At 38.9% G+C, this 23,569-nt stretch overlaps 1 protein-coding gene and 1 long non-coding RNA gene across 3 annotated transcripts; one reads left to right on the top strand and one right to left on the bottom strand.

The window, feature by feature from the left end:
* The first annotated feature begins 17,837 nt into the window (after positions 1-17,837).
* LOC122021289 lies at positions 17,838-18,985 on the top strand. 2 transcript variants are annotated; one of them, XR_006122497.1, is made up of 3 exons: positions 17,860-18,236; positions 18,337-18,505; positions 18,608-18,985. It is a non-coding gene; the product is annotated as an uncharacterized LOC122021289 (long non-coding RNA). The 2 variants fall into 2 exon arrangements; XR_006122496.1 differs by having other exon boundaries at positions 17,838-18,505.
* Positions 18,986-19,998: 1,013 nt separating this feature from the next.
* On the bottom strand, positions 19,999-23,399 carry LOC122020141 (zinc finger BED domain-containing protein RICESLEEPER 2-like). The gene is made up of 5 exons (XM_042577923.1): positions 21,394-23,399; positions 21,005-21,317; positions 20,832-20,944; positions 20,301-20,733; positions 19,999-20,214 (listed from the first exon to the last, which is right to left on the bottom strand). The coding sequence occupies exons 1-3, from the start codon at positions 23,089-23,091 to the stop codon at positions 20,847-20,849; spliced, it is 2,109 nt and encodes a 702-aa protein (XP_042433857.1). The 5' UTR covers positions 23,092-23,399; the 3' UTR covers positions 19,999-20,214; positions 20,301-20,733; positions 20,832-20,846.
* Positions 23,400-23,569: the final 170 nt, after the last annotated feature.

Below are 23,569 nucleotides of genomic sequence, written 5' to 3'. Positions count from 1 at the left end.
TCATGCTCAATATCACGGCAAGGAGAAAAAAAAATACAAAACCCAATCATTCTGCATGTTCTGTATCACAGCAAGGACAACCAAAAACCCATTCCTAACCATTCTGCAGTGATCCACAAAAAAAAGACCCAAACCTGTTGGTGCGGTTAGCACTAACGATTTAACCCAGGTTTTGATGAATGACAAATCAGGTTAAGTTAGTTTGTTATTATCTGACACTTTGATCAAGTGTGCAGGAGAAGCCCAGACAGGTCGACGGGTTGACCGGATGTCTGGCACGAAGTCCAGCTAAGGTCGACGGGCTGACCGGATAGCTGGCGAGAAGTCCAAGCGGGTCGACGGGCTGACCGGACGCTTGGCGAGAAGTCCAGCTAGGTCGACGGGCTGACCGGATAGCTGGCGAGAAGTCCAAGCAGGTCGACGGGCTGACCGGACGCTTGGCGAGAAGTCCAGACGGGTCGACGGGCTGACCGGACGTCTGGCAGGTAAGTGAGGTAAGTCACTGGAGGGGAGTGACTGTGAGGACGCGTTCCCGGGAAGGGGACATTAGGCGTCGATCCGGCTTAGATCCATTTCGGATGTCTAAGTCGAGATCGTGACTAGATTCCGGTCTCGGAAAGACGGAATCTAAGTCATACTCTCTTTATCTATCTGTTGAACTTTAACTGTGCTAACCATTTGTTTTACAGGATATATATTTGCCTCGGACTAACCTTGTTTTGCAGGAAAAAGGAGTCTTTCTGGAACAAGGTGGTCCGGGCGCCCGGAGGTCCGGGCGCCCGGAAGGCGAATTTTATCCAGACACCTCGTCGCTACGTGGAGCATCTTGATTTGAGCGGTTACGTCACACTCCAGGCGCCCGGAAGGATAAAAGAAGCCCCAGACAGGAGCTTCAGAATCAACTTTGACTGAGAACTCTTCTGCTGATCTTGCTGCTCGACGTTCAAGTGCGACGTCAACGACGCTCCGACAAAAGTGCTCTTCCGGTTTTTGTTTAATTTTCCTTTTGTCGGTATTGCTTTATTATTTCTAGCATCTCCTGTACTTTTTCTGTAATCATATTTCGACTTGCTAGTGATTGCCCAACGAAAGTGGTCAAGGACCACGGGCCTTCGAGTAGGAGTCGTCACAGGCTCCGAACGAAGTAAAAATATTTGTGTCTACTTTATCTTTTTCCGCTGCGCTTAAACTCTTGTTTTGCGAATCGATATTCACCCCCCCCCTCTATCGAATCTAACGATCCTACAAGTGGTATTAGAGCAGGTACCGCTCTGATTTGGTGCAACCACCAATCAGACAAGGGTGAATTTTTTTTAATTAATTTTAAAACTGGTGTTTCGATAACTTAATATTTAACTAATCAATTTAAATTAGTGCAACACGAATCTAGTTTTTTTTTATCTTTTTCTTCCCGCACTACTAATCCAAGACCAAGTCTTGGGATATTTTTTCTTGGTTATTTATTTGTGCACAGAATGTCCCAACAAGAAGGATTCAGCACAGTGCGACCTCCACTCTTCAACGGGGACGACTTCCCTTACTGGAAGAAGCGCATGGAGGTCTACCTCAAGACAGACTTCGACCAGTGGATGAGTATTACAAAACCTTACAAAATTCCAGTGGACAACGCCGGGAATCTAGTGGATCCTGAAGACTGGACAGCAGATCTCAAGAAAAAAGCGTCTACAGAAAACAAAGCGATCAACACTCTACAGTGCGGACTAACAAGAGAAGATCTAAACAGAGTCGGTCCACACAAGAACGCTAAAGAATTATGGGACAAACTGATCGAGCTGCACGAAGGAATAAGCGACGCTAAGGTAACAAAACGAGACCTGTTTTTAAATAAAATTTTTAATATAAAAATGCAGGAAGGAGAAACAGCGAATCAACTCCACGCGAGGATCAAGGACATCCTCAACGGGCTCCATGCGATAGGCCACCAAATGGAGAACAGAGACTTAATAAGGTACGCTTTAAACGCTTTTCCACGTAATAGTTTGTGGGCATCAATAGTGGATGCCTACAAAATTTCTAAGAATCTTTCAAAATTAAAATTGGATGAGCTTTTCTGTGAATTAGAATTGCATGAACAAACTAATGCTGGAGCCGAGAAAGGTGTAGCCTTATTTGCAGGTTCCTCCAAGAAAAGCAAGCCTGAAGTTGAAGAAGAATCTGACCAAGACTCCGAAAACGAAGAACACTTGGTGAACTTGGTAAGAAAAATGTTCACCAGGAGAAAGAGGATCTTCAGCAAAAAGGATCTTCAAAAGATCAGCTCTCCCTCAGAACAAAAGAACGTGACCTGCTACGGCTGCAACAAAAAGGGACATTACAAGAACGAATGTCCAAAACTAAAGTTCGACAAACCAAAGCCAACCAAAAAGAAGGCACTCAAAGCAACGTGGGACGACTCCTCGGACGAATCGGAGGAAGAAGAGCAGAAACATCAGAGCCACCTCACACTGATGGCCCGCGAAGCCGAAACAGATAACGAGTTGGAAGATGAAGATGGGTCTGAACCCGAAACAAGCCACGAGTCCGTACTCGTTTCCGAAGGCCCGAATGAGGTATACTTTAATTTAAACAAATTTTTTTTTAGAATTATTTCCTGTTTAAATAGTAAATTAACTAAATTAGAAAATGAAAACAAATCACTTCTTGAGGAAAATCAAAACCTCAAGGAACAATTAAAGAATTCGAATCCAACTCAAGATCTAACACTTGAGGAAGAGAATTTATCATTAAAAAATGAAATAAACAATTTAAAAGAGATGTTAGAAAAATTCACAACAAGATCAAAAAATTTAGACTTAATCTTAAATAATCAAAAAGCATGTTATAATAAAACCGGACTAGGATACAAGTCGAATTCAAATAAAACCTTCAAATCATTAATAACCCAATACAAGTCAACCAATCTAGCTTGGGTTCCGAAAGCGTGTCTGACCACGCAAGTAGGACTTAATCAATATTATATACCTAAAGAAAAAATACATTATATAAAATTAAATAAACCAAATCAAAATCCAAAATACAAACCTAAATCAAATTCAAAATCTAAACAGAATTATCACCAAGTTAACTATAACTATAAAAAGAATCGACACAAGCCTAAAATCAAAACTTAAATTAATGGCCAATAATTCAGGGGGAGGCTCCAGAATAGCTGGCACCTCCAAAACTAACTTACCCGATAGGGTAACCCAAAATTTACCAACCCGGCAGGGTAATTAGGATTAGTTAAAAAGAGACCAAGTTTAACTTGAAACATGGTACTGGTGAAATTTTTGGATGATAGTACGTTAGGGAAACTTGGGCATCGCATGTCTAGAAAGATATGGTTTCGATCTGGTGCATTTGGCCAAGTGGAACTGACCGAAGCTACCCTTAAACGAATCCTAACCAGTTAGACCAAGATTTAGTACTAAGTTCCGTGGATAGGACTATTCGGAAAACCTCGAAAGGTTGGTTACTTCTAATGATGTCCTTGTGACTCACCAAGCTTAGAAGTTTATCCGAAGTATGCCTATTTGTGGAAACCAAAGCTAAGTCTGAATCTAACACAAGTTAAAACAAAACTCTGTAATCAAACTAATTTCATCTCACAAAATCATAGGATTCCCTGATTGATAATATAGATCGGGTGAGATGAATAAGGCTTAAAAATTAATTTCAAAATTTTAATTTTAAAACTTAAATTAATTTCAACATTTTAATCTTAAACTTAAAAATTATTTTCAAAATTCTAAACTTAAAAATTATTTTCAAAATTTTAAAAATTAATTTCAAAACTTTAATTTTAAACTTAAAAATTAATTTCAAAATTTTAATTTTAAAACTCAAAAATTATTTTCAAAACTTTAATTCTAAACTTAAAAATTATTTTCAATTTTAAACTTAAAAATTATTTTCAATTTTAAACTTAAAAATTATTTTCAAAATTTTAATTTTAAAACTTAAAAATTATTTTCAAAATTTTAATTTTAAAATTTTAAACTTAAAAATTATTTTCAAAACTTTAATTCTAAACTTAAAAATTATTTTCAATTTTAAACCTAAAAATTAATTTCAAAATTTTAATCTTAAACTTAAAAATTATTTTCAAAATTCTAAACTTAAAAATTATTTTCAAAATTTTAATTTTAAAAATTAATTTCAAAACTTTAATTTTAAACTTAAAAATTAATTTCAAAATTTTAATTTTAAACTCAAAAATTATTTTCAAAACTTTAATTCTAAACTTAAAAATTATTTTCAATTTTAAACTTAAAAATTATTTTCAAAATTTTAATTTTAAACTTAAAAATTAATTTCAAAATTTTAATTTTAAAACTTAAATTAATTTCAAAATTTTAATCTTAAACTTAAAAATTATTTTCAAAATTCTAAACTTAAAAATTATTTTCAAAATTTTAATTTTAAAAATTAATTTCAAAACTTTAATTTTAAACTTAAAAATTAATTTCAAAATTTTAATTTTAAATTCAAAAATTATTTTCAAAACTTTAATTCTAAACTTAAAAATTATTTTCAATTTGAAACTTAAAAATTATTTTCAAAATTTTAATTTTAAACTTAAAAATTATTTTCAAAATTTTAATTTTAAAACTTAAAAATTATTTTCAAAATTTTAATTTTAAACTTAAAAATTATTTTCAAAATTTTAATTTTAAACTTAAAAATTATTTTCAAAATTTTAATTCTAAACTTAAAAATTATTTTCAATTTTAAACTTAAAAATTAATTTCAAAATTTTAATTTTAAACTTAAAAATTATTTTCAAAATTTTAAACTTAAAAATTATTTTCAAAATTTTAATTTTAAAACTTAACTCCAAAAAAAAAAAAAAAATGCAGTCAAAAACCAGGGGCGGGCGCCCCTGGTATTCCCCTCCGGGGCGCCCGGAGGGGATCCGAGCGCCCCGCCCTAAATCAACCCCGAGCACCCGGAAGGGATCCGGGCGCCCGAAGCTCCCTATAAATACGGGGCAGCAGGCGCCCCCAATTTTTGCACCACTCACTCTCACTTTTGCCAAGGTTCACTTCGAACCTCAGCGCGAAAGTACTTTTAACTAAAATTTTCTTACGGTGAAGACGCTGTCGCGATTCAACCGAGGTCGTCAGATCTATATTTATCGATGGCTCCTCGGTAAAACTTCTTCCCCTATCTGAAATTTTATTTGAAATTATCTTTGCAAACTCTCTTAGAATATTTTTTTAAACAGTAAGAAACGAACAAATACTGGTGCTGGACCCTCCAATGCTAGTACATACCCTAGGTTTCCCACAGACGAACTTAGGATTAAGTTTGAGTCCACCATTTATAAGGCCATAAGAACTACCTGCATAGATAGATCGTTCTTTCTAAGGTCATGTCCCTCGGCTTTAGAGGTTATAGGCTACTATAACTTAACGAACCTTGTCGAATGTACCAGTCCAATAAACATAAGCCTGTGTGCTGAATTTTGCAATAACCTAGTAAAAGTAGACGATTTCACCTATACCACTAGGGCAGCAGGCACTGATATCGTATTTTCCCCTACGACTATCCGAGAGTTTTTAGAGTTGCGTCCATCTACTTGCTCCTTTTTGTGCTATCCTCCGAGGGATCTACCGTTCGAAGATCCCTACTCACATATTACTCTCGATACGATCTATTCGTATTTTTTCGGGGGAGAGAGAGATCCCACGGTGACACAGTTTAGGTCAGTAGAACTTCGAGTCCAGGACTACGCTCTTTATAGGGTTGTAGTCCTTTGCATTTTACCACTGACTACTCGGGACATCGCTGTGATGCGCCCATTCCATTCGTTCTTACTTTATGCCCTGATTCATAGGTTAGACATTGACATTAGCCTACACATCTTCTCCACCATTATCTATTCAGCTGGATTTGTGACTGACAGTCGAGTCCATATACCATTTGGTCACATTCTGACAGCCTATATGCCCTCGTTGCACATTGATGTCACTAGGGGAGACGTTGCCCATATGACCGAGTTCGATGTTATAGCCGCTCGAAACTTTTCCCTAGCCGGCATCCACATAGATAGAGATGACGGGACTATGTCTTGGCGGAGGGGGGCACAACACCAGCCCGATCCAGACGCACAGGTGGACGAGTTCATGCTCGCACTATTTCCAGAGGAAGCCGCACCGGCTCCACCACCACCCCCAGCTCGAGCACCACAACACGCTCCCCGCACTCTAGCCGACCGTATGACCGGACTAGAGAGAGCTATGGCGAGTCTCCAGCAGGAGAACTCTGACTTTCATCGGGACATGCGGCGAGAGGTTGCCGAGTTACGAGCTGCCGGAGTCACCCGACACACTGAGCTGATGGCACTTCGATCCTTGGGATCTGGACCACCCCCTTCATCATCTCAGTAGCCTTAGTGATGACCTACTTCTGTAGCTACACTACTTGTAAAATATTTTGGATTTATCTAGTGGCGTTTCAAACTTACATTGAATATGTTCTATCTTAATATGCTAGGATCTTTCAAAAATACTTTCAAAAATGATTTTACTAACTTATAGGCTAAACTTGTTTGTTTTCAAACTTTCCATTCTTAGACTTTCAAAAACAGTTTTGGCCTTAGACTAGTTTTGAATCCTTAGAAAGCATGTGCCCATAGGTCTAGTTCTTGAGCATCTCACCAACACCTTAGGTTTACCTTGCTTGTGTTTGATAAACATAGAAAGGGGTGAGATGCATAGGCCAACTGTCTGGACTTAAGATGCTAATTTCAGTGCATCAACATAAATCTGGACGTTAAATACAATTCAGATATTAATCAGATTAAAGTTCATCAGTCAAGTCAAACACTGACTGGTTGTAATTAACTTAATCTGACTAACCAAGTGAAAGCTACTATCTTCTGATAGTTAGTTAGTACCTAATTGGCTAGACAGCTGGTTAAAGTTATGTCAGGTTCAGGGGGAGGAATTAATTAAAAATTTTCCTTTATATAAAATATTTTAAATTTTGTTTGAAAAATGTTTTCTTAAAAATTTTTTAAACCTACTTTTGAAAACTAACTCTTATAAAACTAAGCTGTTTTTAAGAATTAGGTTTTACATCCTATTGAAAATTAGATTTAACTTAGTTTTGAAAATTGTGGAAATTAGATTTTTCAAAACTTAAGTTTACAAACTAAGCTTCTCAAAAATTTTTTTCCTTAATTTTGAAAATCAAAGTTCAATAATCAATCTTCAAAATCAACTTGCTTAAAATTGTGAAATTTTTTAAATCAACTCAAAATTGTTTGTTTTAAATCACAAACTTTTTATCCTTTTTACTTAGTCTTTGAAAACTCAACTTTTCAAGTATTTTAAACCATGGTTTTGAAACTAGTACTTTTGAACTTTAAAAGTTTGATTTTTTTTATTTTACTTTATCAAAGTTAGTTCTCCCAAACTCCTTTAAAAACTAAAAGTAAAGTTCAAAATCAATATTTGCAAACTGAAATTTGATTTGCAAAACTCAGTGTTGAAAATTATGAAAGTTAGATTTTTCAAACTTAAATCATTGTCAAAACTTAAGTTTTAATCGTTTACAAATTTAGTTGTGAAAAATAAATCAGTTTTGGAAAAATAGGTTTTTCACACTTAGTTTTGGAATTTTTGGTTTTGAAAACTTATGTTTGAAAAAGCATTTCAAAGTTGAAACTTGTTTTGAAATTTAGACCTTATACACTTATGTTTGTAAATTTAAATCTTGAAATTTTTCTAAAAACTACTGCTTTATACAAGTTTTCAAAACTTTATACTCCCCCAAGTCAACTTGATCTTTTCTTGGATTGAAAAATTGTACTTTTGTCCTTAAATTCTGAACTATGATTGTTTAAGTATTATTCAGTAACTCTACACTATGATTATTTACCTTTGTTCATTTTTTTTGATGAATGCCAAAGGGGGAGGAGGGTTAGGTGGTTAAGTTAGCTAAACCAATTTGAAAATACTAACTAACTTAAAAACCACATAAATGCATGTTGTTACTTGCATATGTTTTCACTAACTTAACCAGGTTGTCATTCCATCAAAAAGGGGGAGATTGTTGGTGCGGTTAGCACTAACGATTTAACCCAGGTTTTGATGAATGACAAATCAGGTTAAGTTAGTTTGTTATTGTCTGACACTTTGATCAAGTGTGCAGGAGAAACCCAGACAGGTTGACGGGTTGATCGGATGTCTGGCACGAAGTCCAGCTAGGTCGACGGGCTGACCGGATAGCTGGCGAGAAGTCCAAGCGGGTCGACGGGCTGACCGGACGCTTGGCGAGAAGTCCAGCTAGGTCGACGGGCTGACCGGATAGCTGGCGAGAAGTCCAAGCAGGTCGACGGGCTGACCGGACGCTTGGCGAGAAGTCCAGACGGGTCGACAGGCTGACCGGACGTCTGGCAGGTAAGTGAGGTAAGTCACAGGAGGGGAGTGACTGTGAGGACGCGTTCCCGGGAAGGGGAGATTAGGCGTCGATCCGGCTTAGATCCATTTCGGATGTCTAAGTCGAGATCGTGACTAGATTCCGGTCTCGGAAAGACGGAATCTAAGTCATACTCTCTTTATCTATCTGTTGAACTTTAACTGTGCTAACCATTTGTTTTACAGGATATATATTTGCCTCGGACTAACCTTGTTTTGCAGGAAAAAGGAGTATTTCTGGAACAAGGTGGTCCGGGCGCCCGGAGGGGATCCGGGCGCCCGGAGGTCCGGGCGCCCGGAAGGCGAATTTTATCCAGACACCTCGTCGCTACGTGGAGCATCTTGATTTGAGCAGTTACGTCACACTCCAGGCGCCCGGAAGGGATCCAGGCGCCCGGAACAGCATATAAAAGAAGCCCCAGACAGGAGCTTCAGTATCAACTTTGACTGAGAACTCTTCTGCTGATCTTGCTGCTCGACGTTCAAGTGCGACGTCAACGACGCTCCGACAAAAGTGCTCTTTCGATTTTTGTTTAATTTTCCTTTTGTCGGTATTGCTTTATTATTACTAGCATCTCCTGTACTTTTTCTGTAATCATATTTCGACTTGCTAGTGATTGCCCAACGAAAGTGGTCAAGGACCACGGGCCTTCGAGTAGGAGTCGTCACAGGCTCTTAACGAAGTAAAAATATTTGTGTCTACTTTATCTTTTTCCGCTGTGCTTAAACTCTTGTTTTGCGAATCGATATTCACCCCCCCCTCTATCGAATCTAACGATCCTACAAAACCTACATGCTTAATCTATACCAGCCATCTTCTTTCCTTCTTTGGGGTTCACGACAGTAAGCACAAAAACACCACCTCTTATGGGATGCTTCGAACAGAAAAAAATAAACCAGATTCCAACAGCTACTCCTACTGTAGGTGAGAAGCACTTGCTTCCACGTTCTTGGACTCACAACTGAAGAAAAAGGCTTCTAGGGTTCCAGATATTTGCAAGTTCCAGCCTCTTCTTCGTGCCTACGGATTCTCCTCGCCGAGAGGATCGTGATGGTGAAGAAACCTCTCGGAAATCACCCTCGACCGCTCGTCGGAGAGAAGCCCTAGCTTCTCTTCTTTGTTTTCTCCCAAACGGCAGTCGCACGCGAGAGAGAAAAGGAGAGGAGAGGTTTAGGTCACGGAAACAGAACCTCAACTTATCCCTCTTTATAACTTAGTATTTCTGTTATCTACTACCACATAAATTAATTTCGCTATCTCTTTTTATCAGCACGACCCTGCTAGGTTCTTGGTCATCATGCTTCGCTTAAGTCTCGGATCGGGTCGGAGGTCGCGGGTTCGAACCTCGGCTGAACCTCTTTATTTTTTGAAACTTCTTTCTTTTGGTAAAAATACCAAACGAACTCCGAAAATTACATAAAAATACTCCAAAAATTCCTAAAAATCTCTAGAATATTTCCAAAGCATTTCTAAATATTTTAAATTACTATTAGGACTCGAAATGAGGAAATTTGGGTTGTTATAATTCTCCATACATTATAAAAAGTTTATCCTCGAACTTAGAATAATTATGGATATTTCTGTCACATACTGTCCTCACGCTCCCAGGTAGCTTCTTCGTGCTTCTGGTTCTACTAGATGATCTTCACTAGTGGTACCTCTTTGGCTGAATCACTTGGCTAGGGTCGTGGAGACACTTCTTTAGCATGGAGACATGAAATATATTATGTATTGCTGACATGTCTTGTGGTAAGTCTAGCTTGTAAGCTACTTTCCCAATCCTTTCTGTGATCAGGTAGGGTCCTATGTAGCGGGGACTTAACTTGCCCTTCTTGCCAAATCTCATCACTCCCTTCATCGGAGCAACTTTGAGAAAGACTTAATCCCCTACTTGGAATTCAAGTGGCCTACGGCGTGCATCAGCATAACTTTTCTACCTACTCTCGACAGTGTCAATTCTCTGTCTGATCTTCTGAATAGCCTGAGTGGTTTCATCTATCATCTCAGTCTGCCTGCCTAGTCTGATTCCATCTCTTTTCTTTCACCAACCTCCAATCAACATATAGGTGATCTACAATTTCGACCATACAGTGCCTCGTAAGGTGCCATCTTGATAGTGGCATGGTAGCTATTATTGTAGGTGAATTCAGCTAAGTACAGATACTTGCACCAACTTCTCTTAAAATCTAATGCACAAGCCCTGAGCATGTCTTCTAAAATCCGATTTACGTGTTCTGTCTGTCCATCAGTTTGGGGATGGAAGGTTGTGCTGAACTTGAGTTTGGTGTCTAGTGCATTCTGAACACACTCCCAAAAATGAGAGGTGAAACACCCATCCCTATCAGAAACAATCGACTTCAGAACTCCATGAAGTCTGATCACTTCCTTGACATATAGTTGTGTCAACTGCTCTATAGAGTGGAATACCTTGATGGCTAGAAAATGGGTAGACTTGATCAATCTGTCCACTATCACCCATATCGCATCATATCCATTAGTAGTTCTTGGAAGTCCTGTTATGAAGTCCATGGATATTTCTTCCCACTTCCACTCTGGTATTGGGAGAGGCTGTAGAACTCCTCCTGGTCTCTGGTGTTCTGCTTTGACTCTCTAGCATGTTAGACAGGTACTGAGATATTTTGCAATATCTCTCTTGAGTCCAGACCACCAAAATCTCTGCTTCAAATCTTGATACATCTTGGTGGAACCAGGATGCATGGAGTATGGTGTACTATGAGCTTCTTCTAAAATTATCCTTCTCAATTCCTCATCATTGGGGACACAAAGGAGGCTCCCCTGATAAAGAACTCCACTGTCTGATACCCGAAACTCTGATTTTTCTTCTTTTTGTATCCCTTGCTTGATCTTCTGGATATTTGGATCTTCACTTTGCTTTCTCTGTATATCCTCAAGCAAGGTTGACTCTAAGGTCAATGCAGAGAGTTGCCCATAAACAATTTCGACTCCAAAATCTGACAATTTCTTCTACAGTGGCAGTGCTAATGATGACAATGACACCAGAGTTGCACTGGACTTTCAACTTAGTACATCCGCCACTTTGTTAGCTTTACCTGGGTGGTAGAGGATTTCACAGTCATAATCTTTAACCAACTCTAACTACCTACGCTGTCTCATGTTTAAATCTTTCTAAGTAAAGAAATACTTCAAGCTCTGATGACCGGTGAAGATTCTGTACTGAACTCCATACCAATAATATCGCTTGAGTTTTAGTGCAAAAACCACAGGTGCCAGCTCAAGATCATGAGTGGGGTAGTTCTTCTCATAGTCTTTGAGTTGTCTGGAAGCATAAGCTATAACCTTCCCCTCTTGCATGAGAACAGCTCCAAGGCCCATCTTGGAAGCATCACTGTAGATGTCAAAACTCTTGCCACTCTCTGGAACAGTCAGGATGGGAGCACTGGTCAGTCTTTTCTTCAATGCCTGGAAACTCTCACATTTGTCTGACCATTCAAACTTCTTGTTCTTCTTAGTTAGGGCTGTTAGTGGAGAGGCTATCCTGGAAAAGTCCTCCACGAATTTCTTGTAATATCCAGATAAACCAAGGAAGCTTCTGATCTCCCTGGCGTTCTTGGGTCTACTGCAGTTGTTGACCGCTTCTATTTAGGCAGGATCCACCTGGATACCTTCTTTAGAAATGATGTGACCTAGAAATGCCACCTGCTCTAATCAGAACTTGCACTTTGAGAATTTGGCATAAAGCTGCTTTTGCTGAAGGGTCTGCAATACTATCCTCAAGTGCGTGTCATGCTCCTCTGGGCTTCTTGAATAGATCAGAATGTCGTCGATGAACACGATAACAAACTTGTCAAGGTATTCTCTGAACACTCTGTTCATTAAGTCCATGAAGACTGCAGGTGCATTAGTCACTCCAAAAGGCATGACTACAAACTTGTAGTGTCCATATCTGGTCTTGAAAGCTGTTCTGGGTATATCACTTTCTTTCACTTTCAACTGATGGTACCCAAAGCGCAGGTCTATCTTAGAGAACACTGTTGCCCCTTCAACTGATCAAATAGATCACCTATTCTGGGAAGAGGGTACTTGTTCTTAATTGTTACTTTGTTCAGCATTCTATAATCTATGCACATCCGCATAGATCCATCTTTCTTCTTAACGAACAACACTGGAGCTCCCCATGGTGAATGAATGGGATGGATGAAGCCTTTGTCAAGCAGATCCTGGAGTTGTTCTTGTAGCTCTTTCAGTTCTGCTAGAGACATTTGGTACGGAGCTTTTGAAATTGGACCGGTACCGGGAACCAACTCAATTTCAAACTCCACTTCTCTGTTGGGAGGTAGTCCAGGTAGCTCTTCTGGGAATACCTCTGGATACTCACAGACTACCCGAACATCTTCCTACTTGGGTCTTTCTTGTTCTTCTGCATTTACAATGTACGCAAGAAAACCAGTACACCCTTTAGCTAACATCTGGTGAGCTGTGAGGGAAGAGAGGAATTTCTGGGTCTTCCTCTTCGGCACTCCCTTAAACTCAAAGGATGGTTCACCTTCTGGGTTGAAAATCACTTTCCTTCTGTGGCAGTCCACCGAAGCACTGTACTTGCTGAGGAAATCCATACTCAGAATGACATCGAAATCTTGCATCGCAAGGACTACTAGATCCACATATAGCTCTTGGTCTGAAATTCTGACTGGTACAACCCGAAGCCACTGGTTGGACTCCATGACTTCCCCAGAAGGTAGGGTCGTTAAAAGCTTAGAGTTCATGCTCTCTGTAGGCATCTGAAATTCTTTGGCAAAGAGTACTGATATAAAAGAATGGGTCGCCCTAGTATCAAATAGTGCATTAGCTAAATGCTGAAAAATAACTACTTGACCTGTTATGACCGTAGAGGCACTAGCAGCCTCCTCTTTGGTGAGGGAGAATACTCTGGCACTGGCTGAAACTGGTGGAGCTTCTAATCTTTCTTGACTGAGCTGAGGTCCGTCCAGAGTTGCAGGCATGTAATATAGCTGAGGCTTGTTCCCGTATTGTGCTGCTTGTTGCTGAGGTGCTTTGAGCTTGTTAGGACATGCCTTAGCCAGATGTCCTTCTTGACCACATGAATAACATCCAGTCATACCCAAAAGACAGTCTCCTGGATGTACTTTCCCACATTTAGAACAGGGAGGGAACTTGGCCTGCTTGTCTGTTGAACCTCCCTTTTGGCTACCTCCTGTATTCCATCGCTTCCTCTTGTTATCTTTGCCCTTCCAGTTCTGCTTACTTGCTTGGGGCTTCTGACTCCCTGCTATCTTGTCCTCTATCTTGACTGGCTTGAGTTGTGTTTGTTGTGCCTTGATGTTGTTCAGATAGTGCTCAGCGACTAATGCCCTGCTAACCAGCTCTTCACCAGTCTGTGCCCGGTGAGTTCCACTACTCACATTAAGTGCTATTTCTGGCATTTCAAAGTAAAATATCTTAATTACTTCTTCTTTAAATGCCTTGGCATTTTAACAAACACCTAGTGTGCAAAAATCCCTAAAGTCTTGACTTTAGGATCTACTTAAGGCCTTGACCTTTTTCTTTCTTTTCTTTATCTTTCTTATACTTTTCTTAAACTCAAAATACTAATAGGGTATTTTTCCATATGTATCTATAAGTGAAACTAACTAGGTAACACACAATCATGCGTAGAACACAAAAGAAATCTGCACATACAATATTTCTACGACGAGAAATCAACGGAAAACACCTCTTACTATAGGTGAGCAATACTTCTAATCATTTCTCTATACTGCACATAAATAATAAAGGAAAACATTTATAGAAAGTATAAATACATTGTTACTTGAAGACGGCAAGGCTGATGCTGATGTGTGTGTGATGGTGGAGAATGGGGACTGCTCTGATACCAACTTGAAACACCCCAACCCTCCTCACTATTAGTCTGTGAGGGTGGAGCGCTACTGGACTACTAACTTATCTTAACTAATGTTACTCACATGAAATCATCTATGCTTAAAACTCTCAAAACTCAAAGCATACAATATGTAACAGCGGAAAACATACTACTCAAGCATACGTTCACAACTAAAACTATACATAAATCTGAACATGCTAGAAACTATATATATGAATCTACATAAGCATGCAACAATGATACAACTCAGATAATAAACCAATGTGCATAACAATTAAAAGAAAGAATTCTAAACATAAAATATCCAATGCAAACCTAACAACATGAAAGAATGGTTCCAATATTCTGAATACAAAGTCTTAATGAATTATTAAACTAAATCCAATGGCTTCCATAGTCCAAACATCACACATCCATCCGCACCTCCTTGTCGCCTTCCTTCGCTATAGCTTTTCCTTTCCTTTATCTGCAGTAAGAGGAAATGCAACTATAAGAAAAATTGCTTAGTAAGCACTATCTAACTCACAAAACTCGAATATGCATGTGAATATACTGAAATGCTAAACATGTAAAGCTACTCATCTAATAGCAAACAACAGCAAGAAAATTCTAAATAACATGCTAGCATAAAAGAAACTAAACTTGCTGAATTTTAAACTTATGTGAAGCTTATTTCATTTGCTCAAAACTTATACTTTTATACTTCAAAATACTAATCTCTTGGGCTCAGGCTTAGTACCAATGCGCGCTCCCTAATAGAAACTGAGGTAGTGAGCCACCAGTCCTATGAGGGTAAAGACCTTGGTTTTACCAGGGTCGAGACCTCGGAAACGGTCACCTGGATTTGTTTAATGACAACCTCGGAAGTTGGGTACTGGCCTTCTCAAGTAAAATACTTATACTTGTTAATACTTCTAATAAAAGAATGCTTCTTTAAAAACTGAAATGTTTAAACAAATTCTACAATTGAAATGCTTAAACAAAAATCTACATACGAAGCTTTAACAAACAAAACTGCATACAAAGCTTAACAAAAGAAAACTGCATACTATGCTAATCAAAATTCTGCATACTTTGCTAACAAAATTCTGCATACTATATTTATCAAAATTCTGCAAACTAAGCTAACAAAATTCTGCATACTTATAAATAAAACCATTCATGCATATTGAGGTGGCAAGGAAAACTTAAATCTGTATGCTTGAAATAAACAACAACAAGACCTAACCGAAACACTAAAGCCATAAGCACCAACTGAAAACTAGGGTTCAGATTATAGCTCTTAAAGAAATCAATCACACATGCATTCAAGACTAAAAAAAAAACTGCTGAAACTTAAAAAGAAACCACAACATGCTTATCACATATGTGGCAGTTATACACCATGCATCTAGTAAAAGGTTTTCCACTGGAAATCCAAAAAAAAAAAAAAACATATCTATTCTTCATGCTCAATGCCACGGTAAGGAAAAAAACAAGATATAACTATTCTTCATGCTCAATACTCTATTCTCCATGCTCAATGCCACGGTAAGGTAAACAAGATATAACTATTCTTCATGCTCAATACCACGGCAAGGAGAAAAAAAACAAAACCTAATCATTCTGCATGTTCTGTATCACGGCAAGGAAAACCAAAAACCCATTCCTAACCATTCTGCAGTGATCCACAAAAAAAAACACAAACCTACATGTTTAATCTATACCAACCATCTTCTTTCCTTCTTTGGGGTTCATGGCAGCAAGCACAAAAACACCACCTCTTATGGGATGCTTCGAACAGAAACAAAAAGAAACCAGATTCCATCAACTACTCCTACTGCAGGTCAAAAGCACTTACTTCCACGTTCTTAGACTCACAACCAAAGAAACAAGGCTTCTAGGGTTCAGGAGATTTGCAAGTTCTAGCCTCTTCTTCGTGCCTACGGATTCTCCTCGCCGAGAGGATCGTGATGGTGAAGAAACCTCTCGGAAATCACCCTCGACCGCTCGCCGGAGAGAAGCCCTAGCTTCTCTTCTCTGTTTTCACCTAAACGACCGTCGCACGTGAGAGAGAAAAGGAGAGGAGAGGTTTAGGTCACGGAAACAGAACCTCAACTTATCCCTCTTTATAACGTAGTATTTCTGTTATATACTACCACATAAATTAATTTCACTATCTCTTTTATCAGCACGGCTCTACTGGGTTCTTGGTCATCACGCTTCACTTAAGTCTTGGATCGGGTCGGAGGTCGCGGGTTCTAACCTCGGGCGAACCTCTTTATTTTTTGAAACTTCTTTCTTTTGGTAAAAATACCAAACGAACTCCGAAAATTACATAAAAATACTCCAAAAATTCCTAAAAATCTATAGAATATTTCTAAAGTATTTCTAAATATTTTAAATTACTATTAGGAATTGAAATGAGGAAATTTGGGTTGTTATAGGCATTACATGAATTCTGAGTGGCGGTCTCCACCTTTCACTAAAAAAGCAAGTTCCCCGTGGGAGACCAGGTCGGGGAAGTTAAAGGAGAGCAGCGGGTCTCCCGTGGTGCTATATCGATATGGTTAGAGTGGAGGCTCGTAAAGCACAAAGAACTCAAGATGGTGACATCCACGCCATTCAAGAAGAGCCTCTCCCTGTAGCAGAGGAGCCCATTCCTTGAGAGGAGGTCCAACTTCATCCCGAGAGTCCGGAAAGCCTCACCCGCATAGCAAGTGACCTACTTGCCGAGCTCAAGACGGATCTGATCCAATGTTTGACGCACAACAAAGATGTCTTCGATGGGTCCCCAGAGGAGCTGCCAAGAGTCAAACCTGAAGTGGCAGAGCATAAGCTACATCTCTTACTTGATTCCTGACCGGTCAAATAGAAGAAGAGGAACTTTTCGGCTCAGCAGAACAAAATCATCCGAGCTGAAGTGGATTAGCTCAGGAAAGTTGGGAATATTAGAGAAGTACAATTCCCCTCTTGGCATTCTAACGTAGTTCTTGTGGCCAAGCCCAACAATAAGTGGAGAGTCTGCATTGACTTTCAGGATCTCAATCGGGCAAGCCCGAAAGACTGTTATCCACTACCAAGGATCGACCAGATGGTGGATTCAACGGCCGGCTGAGAAAGGATCTGCATGCTAGATGCTTATTAGGGATATCATTAGATTCCCTTGGCCCTGGAGGATCAAGAAAAGGTCAGCTTCATTACAGTGGATGGTACGTTCTGCTATACGGTCATGCCTTTTGGGTTGAGGAATGCAGGAGCTACATATCAAAAAATGATGGACAAGATCTTTCAGGTGCAGATCAGGAGGAATGTGGAAGTATACGTGGATGATATTCTCATCATATAACGGTCAAGACCCCCTAGCATGAACTACTTTTGGGTAAATAGCTAAACCGCTAGATTTATCTAATTAGATGGTTCATTCATTAGAAAAAAAAGGGGAAGTTAATGAATTCATAAAACAAAAAAAAGAGATAATAATAAAAACTAAAAGTTACGTGTGTCTATATATATATATATATATAGGGGTGTCAATTCGGATGGGTTGGGTGGGTTCGGGTTGGGTTGAAAATCAATTTTTTTAAAAATCACCCAACCCGAACCCGACCCGAACCCGACTCTAACCCGAAACCTATAAACCCGAACCCGAACCCGTTCCAACCCGGACAACCCGCCAACCCGCCAACCCGATTTTATTTTTAATTATTCTTTTATTTTTTTTATCAGTCTCAAAAAAATAAAAGCATGAATCTCAGTTGATGGTATCCAGGTAATGCTTAGTTCCACTAACTTTAATGTTTAGTTGATGGTATTCAGTTGATGGTATCCTTCTCACACGGTCACACCCAATGCCATTGTTATTGGCTTATTGCAGAAGAAGATATTTGATGTTCTCTACATGATAGCAGACATTCCTTTCTTGAAACCATACTAGATAAAAACCATTGTATGTTCTATTATCTATAAGATTTTCCTATTTATATTCCTATCTTAAATCCAGATTAGTCCTTTCACATTTGATGACCGGTTTTGGTCTTTTGGAGCAGGATGTTATTGACTATTGAGAAGGTAGACTGGTAGAGAAACAACCTACCGTCACCATTGGGCATTGGAGTTCTGCTGTTCTGGTGTCCACGGTCGGTAGTGGTATTTGCCACTGCTAAGTCTGATTATCTGATAGTCAGGATTCTCTTTGGTAGCAAAAAGAAACCTCAGGTGAGTCGTTGAGAGGCTTTCAATCTGGCTTGAATCTAACTAGTTGATGTTCTATCTTTAGATATATCTTGGTGTTGACTTCCTAAACCTTGCATTTTACAGAGACAAGTCTCAGCACCGTCTGCTTCCAAAACCAAGTCAGCCGAAACTGTGGGGAATGATTCTCCAGGCACTAATGAAGAGAAAGAAGAGAATGTAAAAGTTGATGATGCATCTGCTCCTCGAGCTCGGAAATCCAGAAGGAGACCTGAGGTAGCAAGCTCTTCAAATTTTGTGAGATGTTCACAGTTCAGATATGCGTTGCGTTGTTAGGCTTTCCAATGGCGGCTGAAGCGCACATTTGCCTCCTTCCAATTAAAAGTTAGCTTTACAATTTGTCCTTGAATTTGTGGACTAGAAATCTGTGTCTGTGGCTTATATAATTTCTTGTAATTTGCTTCTTTGAACAATTATTTTTAGAGTTAACATAGCTTCTTGTAATTTTATAGTTAGTATAACATAAATGATAGTTGAAGATAATAATTTGCAGGAGACCAGAAGGTCCAGAACCATACTTTATCAGCATGAATCTCATTTGCATAATCAAAACCATCAAAGCCAACTAATTTCCTAAACAGCTAAACAGCCTAAACTTGTACTCTCGATGCTTTGACTAGGAGCAAATGGATGACCACCCATGCCCATATTCATTTAGTTATCCTTATAGTTAAAATCAAACGTAACTTAACCGTACTATACACACAAGTAGCATGCATAATTCTTATACTGTTATTCATAAGGGAATCTATTTAAAGTTGAAGCCGAGTTTACACAAACTATGCATATGGAGACATGGAGTAATGGAAGAACAACATGCAGTAATGGAAGAACACCCTTATCATTTATCAACACCAATTCCTATTCTTTCAAATTTGACCCAATGTTCTGGCTAATTTTAAGGAAACGCACACCACATCAACACCGATTCATCACCTTCCAATTCAATCCAGAAATTCAAAACCAAAGCTATCTCAAGAATCTGGAACACAACAACCATCCATTCACCATCTGCCATTCGATTCAAAAAAAAAAACTCACAACTCACTTAAAGAACCCAAGCAGGGCATTATCATGAAAAGAACAACGCATAATCTACCAAAAATTTCATCTCAGAAATACAAAACTAGCATGATTAAACACCCATCCGTGAACTCATAACAAAAATTCCCTAAATCAACTCTGATTCGCCAAACCCACAAGGTTGCAGCAAGCACACATTGGATTGGATTCGTTACCAGGAAAAACATCACAGAATCAAATTTGTATTACCTTCTAAGAAGATCTACTTGCTCATGGTCAGGAAAAGGCCAATGACTCACCAAGTCAACGGCGTCGGCAAAGGCAGCGACGCTCGAGGGCGAGCGACAGACCGGAGAGGGTTGGCAGCATCACTGTAAGTAATGGAACACAAAATGACAAAATCTGAAAATCACCCATAAGCCATAACAACTCCATTGCATAACCAAAACATTGAACCCATTTTCTAAGCTCGTCCTAAATACCAAATACCAATGCTCGACTACTTGCAAATGGAAAAGAAACCACCGATTACAACATCATGAATCATAAGGCAACCTCAATGTCTCACAAATTCTAAGGGTCCTTCAAAACACACTCTTTCAAAAAAGGGCAAAACAAATACAATCTTACCACTCTGACTCTCTGAGCACCTGAAAGCATCAAATCAACAACAATTTTGGTAAACAGAATTTACAGGAAAGAAAGAAAGCTCCCAAGGGATCTTATAAGCTTGTACCTTCGTTTTTGGAGCCAGGCCAGCCATAAGAGCTGCAGCACAGCAGCAACATTGTCAGCATTGTTTTCTTCAATGAAACTGATGGTGGAGTTTATCACGAGCAGCACTACAATACCGACAAAGTCTTGCCAGTCTGGGGGTTTTCCACTGCCGATGGCCAAGGCAATGGCCATGATGGCAGCCATTTCCATCACCCATGAAAGGGGGTTCCACATGAAACCCAAAAATTAACTTTTAAGGCAATCCAAAAGGATTAAAGGTTAATACAACTATATTATCTATACAAGTAAACGATCCTATAGAGTCCAGAGTCTATACAAGAAAATTTATGATATCAATACAAAATAAAAAAGTTTTCAAGCTTCACAAAATAACTTTCAGTTTCAAGCTCCACTTTTCCATTGTTTTACTCCTCCTTTGTACCGAGTCAAACCTTGAAACAAGCCAACAAGGTATGAAATAAACAAATTAAAATCTAAAAGATTTTTAAAAACCTATACTTAATAAACTTAAATGGTTTAATCAACTTACTTTTCATTAGAATCATCAATCATGTGTTGCAGTAGGTTTTGATCCAGTATCCTCATTTGTGAATAAATTCATAATATTTTCAGTCAAATCATTCAACCCCACCTCAGTAGTTTCTACAAAAACAAATATTAGTAATACAAATAACTTTAAAATGAAAAAAAAAATCTACTTACCTTTCCCTCCAGCTAACCAATCTCTACAACAAACTAATGCCTCAACAACATCAGGCTTCATTGCACTGCGATATTGGTCAAGTATCCTACCACCGGTGCTAAAAGCCGATTCAGAAGCAACTGTAGAAATTGGAACACTCAAGATATCTCTAGCCATTTGTGCAAGGTCAGGATACCTAAATTGGTGAGCTTTCCAAAACCCGAGAATATCCAATTTTGTTATTCTATCAATTGTTGGTTCTTCCAAATATAGCTCTAATTGACTCTTTTGAGCTCTGCCAATGAATTCTAAACTTTGAAAAGTGTCAAATTCCTATATCATAAATGAAATGTATTAGTAACAAGTAGTAAAAAATAGTGAGGAAATGCAAAAAAATTATCAACAGTACCTTCAAAACATCCATGCATCCGCTGCCTAAATTTAGAGCAAGAGAAGCATTATCATCAATGGCACTATGAGAGCTCGAAGATGCACTGCTAGTACTTACCTTGGAAGCAATTCCCATGTGCATATATTCCTCAAACAAAGAAACCAATTTGGATCTTACAAGACTTAATTCATTACTACCATGTCCATATAACTTGTTGTAACAAAACTCAACAAATTGCATCTTGAACCTCGGATCAACTATCACGGCAATGGCAAACAAAATGTTATAATCCTTCCAGTACTTATCAAATTTATGAAACATCCGATTGGCCATTGATCTCATGAAATCATCAGAGCTTTGCAAGGCTTGACTTATTGTCAACTGAACCGTAAAGATGCGAGGAAAGTAAAGGTTGGCAGTAGGATATTTCACTCCAGAAAACAAAGTTGTTGTCTCATAGAAAACCTCAAGGAATTTGAATATTTTTTCAACTTGTCCCCACTCATCAACCGATGGACAATGTGTGAAATTAGTATTGGCCAATCTCAAATGATTAAAAGCACGCCGATAATACATGGCACTAGAAAGCATCAAATATGTAGAATTCCATCTAGTAGGAACATCTTGCCTTAGTGATTTCTTAGAATCAAGTGAAGTTTGGGTAACCGATTCTATATACTTTTGCTTTCTCACTTGACTACCTTTCACATACTTTACATATTCACGAATTTTATCAACAGAACTATCAATTCTTTTCAAACCTTCTTGCACAATTAAATTGAGAATGTGTGCACAACAACGAACATGCAAAAACTCGCCACCACTCACTAATGAACAATTTAAACCAAGTTGATCCCTTAAAAGGCCAACAAACACATCATTTGCAGCCGCATTGTCTAATGTAATTGTGAAAACCTTTCTCTGAATTCCCCAAACATTGAATAAACTATTAATTTTATCACACAATGCAATACCAGAGTGAGGTGGAGGCATGTAAGAGAAGTTAATTATCCTTTTTTGTAAAACCCAATTAGAATCAATGAAATGTGCTGTCAAGCATATATAACCATCAGTGGCAATAGAAGTCCACAAATCAGAAGTGAAACAAATTTTTCCAGGGCATGAATGCATTTCTTGAGCTATTCTATTGCATTCATTTTTATGCATCTTGAGAATATCAGTCCTTGCGGTGTTTCTAGTGAAATAATTTACTTGAGGTTCCAAATACGTAAAAATAGATCTAATTGCCTCATATTCCACAAACTGAAAAGGTAAATCATGCTTCACAATTGCTAAGATTAGCAACTCTCTAAATCTTTCTTGGTTAAACCTTTGTGACCTAATGGCAAGACTTTTATCACCTTGTTCTAACAATGCTTGAGCAATATCACTAGTTTTCTGTTTCAGACATTGATTAAGGATATGACGTCGGAGATTACCTGTACCCATGCTACTTTCTGCTTTGTATGTAATCCCACAAGCTTTACATTTGCAACGCAAATCTTCTCCCTCTAGTTTAGGAAGTATCTCAAAATATTGCCACCACTTTGATTTCAAGAGTCTCTTCCGTTTGCCACTTCCGGAGGCCTTGCCTTGCGAAGAAGTTTCTTCATCTACATTTAAATCCCTCGTAGTCATAGATACAGCTGGTGCACCCTCCGGTTCCTCCTCCTCACTATCCTCCTCTTGATCGAGATCAATAGGTTGAGAAGCCATGTTGTCGATGACGATGTTGGGGAAATATAAGAGAATCGTGAACCCCCTTCCTTCGACTGCCTGAACCCTGTCCCTGTCGATTGTCGTGGATTTGTGGACGAGGGCCAATCACGGTCGCGTTGGCGATCACGACGAAGTATAGGACGGCGCCGGCGGCAGAGAAGAGGAGGAGGAGGAGGAGGACGGTGCTGGTCGCGGGCTCACGGTGTCGCCTGCCTCCTATCGCCTAAACTCCCGAGTCCCGATTCTCCCGAAGTTTCGAACCGAAGCTGTGGCTGCGATTCTGGCATTCTGCGAAGCGGCGAAGCCCTAATGGCCTAATTAAAAGTTTAAAACATTAAATAAAAAAAAAAAAAAGATTGGTCCAGTGGGTTCGGGTTGATTCGGGTGGGTTCGGGTTTATGGGTGACCTGATTCTTAATTCAGGTCAACCCGGGTTGACCTGAACCCAACCCAACCCGAAAAAAAAAAATCGGGT

This window comes from Zingiber officinale, chromosome 9A (assembly GCF_018446385.1).
Source record: "Zingiber officinale cultivar Zhangliang chromosome 9A, Zo_v1.1, whole genome shotgun sequence".
Lineage (NCBI taxonomy): Eukaryota > Viridiplantae > Streptophyta > Magnoliopsida > Zingiberales > Zingiberaceae > Zingiber > Zingiber officinale.
This window is presented reverse-complemented; position numbering and strand designations above follow the sequence as displayed.